The sequence below is a fragment of the Branchiostoma floridae genome, chromosome 14 (genome assembly GCF_000003815.2).
Source record: "Branchiostoma floridae strain S238N-H82 chromosome 14, Bfl_VNyyK, whole genome shotgun sequence".
Taxonomy (NCBI): domain Eukaryota; kingdom Metazoa; phylum Chordata; class Leptocardii; order Amphioxiformes; family Branchiostomatidae; genus Branchiostoma; species Branchiostoma floridae.
In genome coordinates, this window is record NC_049992.1 from 12,312,772 (window position 1) to 12,314,136 (window position 1,365).

General features: G+C 43.5%; 2 protein-coding genes across 3 annotated transcripts in view; one reads left to right on the top strand and one right to left on the bottom strand.

The window, feature by feature from the left end:
• The window catches only part of LOC118430302 (phosphoinositide 3-kinase regulatory subunit 4-like), a gene marked incomplete in the record, with an annotated part of 28,708 nt that extends 27,921 nt beyond the window's left edge, over positions 1-787 (bottom strand). For both annotated transcript variants that reach the window (XM_035841048.1, XM_035841047.1), the window contains 1 exon segment: positions 683-787. In XM_035841048.1, the coding sequence (XP_035696941.1) occupies positions 683-774 (92 nt within the window).
• Positions 788-963: 176 nt separating this feature from the next.
• LOC118430396 (ATP-binding cassette sub-family F member 3-like) overlaps positions 964-1,365 on the top strand; it is a gene marked incomplete in the record, with an annotated part of 22,296 nt that continues 21,894 nt past the window's right edge. The window contains 1 exon segment of the mRNA XM_035841253.1: positions 964-1,179. Coding sequence (XP_035697146.1) covers positions 1,107-1,179 — 73 coding nt within the window.

The following is a 1,365-nucleotide window of genomic DNA, read 5'->3' on the forward strand; positions in this document are numbered from 1 at the left end:
GGGCAACGACGCAAGAAGAAAATCGTAATATTTTGGCGTTATTTTCTTTGCGACGTTGGGGCAGGTTGAAGTTCGGGTACCTTTCGGTAGTGATTCCGAGCTTCCCCTTTTATGACGGAACCCTCACCGAACATGATGGACAACGCTTTGGAAGATTTCGGGGAGCGCTGCCGAACAGCCAAAATGGCGCCCCGATTTGTAAAAACAATGAGGAATGTTTGTAACAGGTCACGTTGTGGAGTACTCAGGGGGTTTTGAAGACGGCGAACACCACGGCGCAGTAGGCAAGACTCCAGGGAAGCCAGGGACGTGCAGAAAACCGGAGGAAAAGGTATCTCCACGGAACGGATACGCAAATAGTGTTTAGCCCATAGGGCTCCGCCCCAACGTCGCAAAGAAAATAACGCCAAAATATTACGATTTTCTTCTTGCGTCGTTGCCCCAGCTACTGTTTCCCCCTACTGCAAAATGAATTCCCCACAAACTTAAGCCAATTTACGGTATTAACAATTATGATGCATCTACACCTGCATAGTCATTTAATCACAAGACAGTATTTGAAATGAGCATTTAGATCACTAGATACATGTTAAAACTCATTATTCATAAATACGACTGTTTTATAGTATATTTCTCAAACATACAAGTTTGATATCTGAGAGCAAAATATTTGATTACACACCTGCAATCGTATTCATAGTCTGTGACGTCTGTCAGGTAGTTGTCCACGCTGAGGATCTGTGACGGCGCGATACTCGTCAGCTGAGCTCCCATAGTGTCCCTTCAACTGGCTCGGAAAAAATCACAGGCGACGAAATCATGATATGATATGAACTGAATTTGAAAATCAGAAAATGCCCCTCCCCTCGAAAATTATTCAATAACATGCAGAAATTGATAGTTTTAACTAAAGACAGTGTCTAAAATATGTTTCAAGCTATCTGAGCAATTCTAGCGTCTTACCCTTATGCAGAACTTCTGTCGGAAAGGTAGTAAACGTACAATTAGGTCCCTTTTTATGTGGAAAGTGGCTGAAAATGAAAATTTTGATCACGTAGCGGCCATTTTGTTTTGGTGCGAACGTGAAGGATCGTGGGATATCCAAGATGGCAGCCTGCAGTGACATCTTGACCAAGTATTTCCCGTCAATTGATTCGGAATTAACCGATTATATCGTCGGTAAGTTGGTCTTTCGGCTGTGAGAAGTTGAAGGGGAGAGTCTTAACATCTAGAATGTGTCAATACTGTGGTGTTTACCGTGAAGATGTGTTGAAAAATGGCAACCGGCGTTCGGCAAAATTATCGGCCAACGCGATCACTTGTGACCAAGTGGGGAGGGGGGCTTTGTCTGAGCTAAAGTTTTAG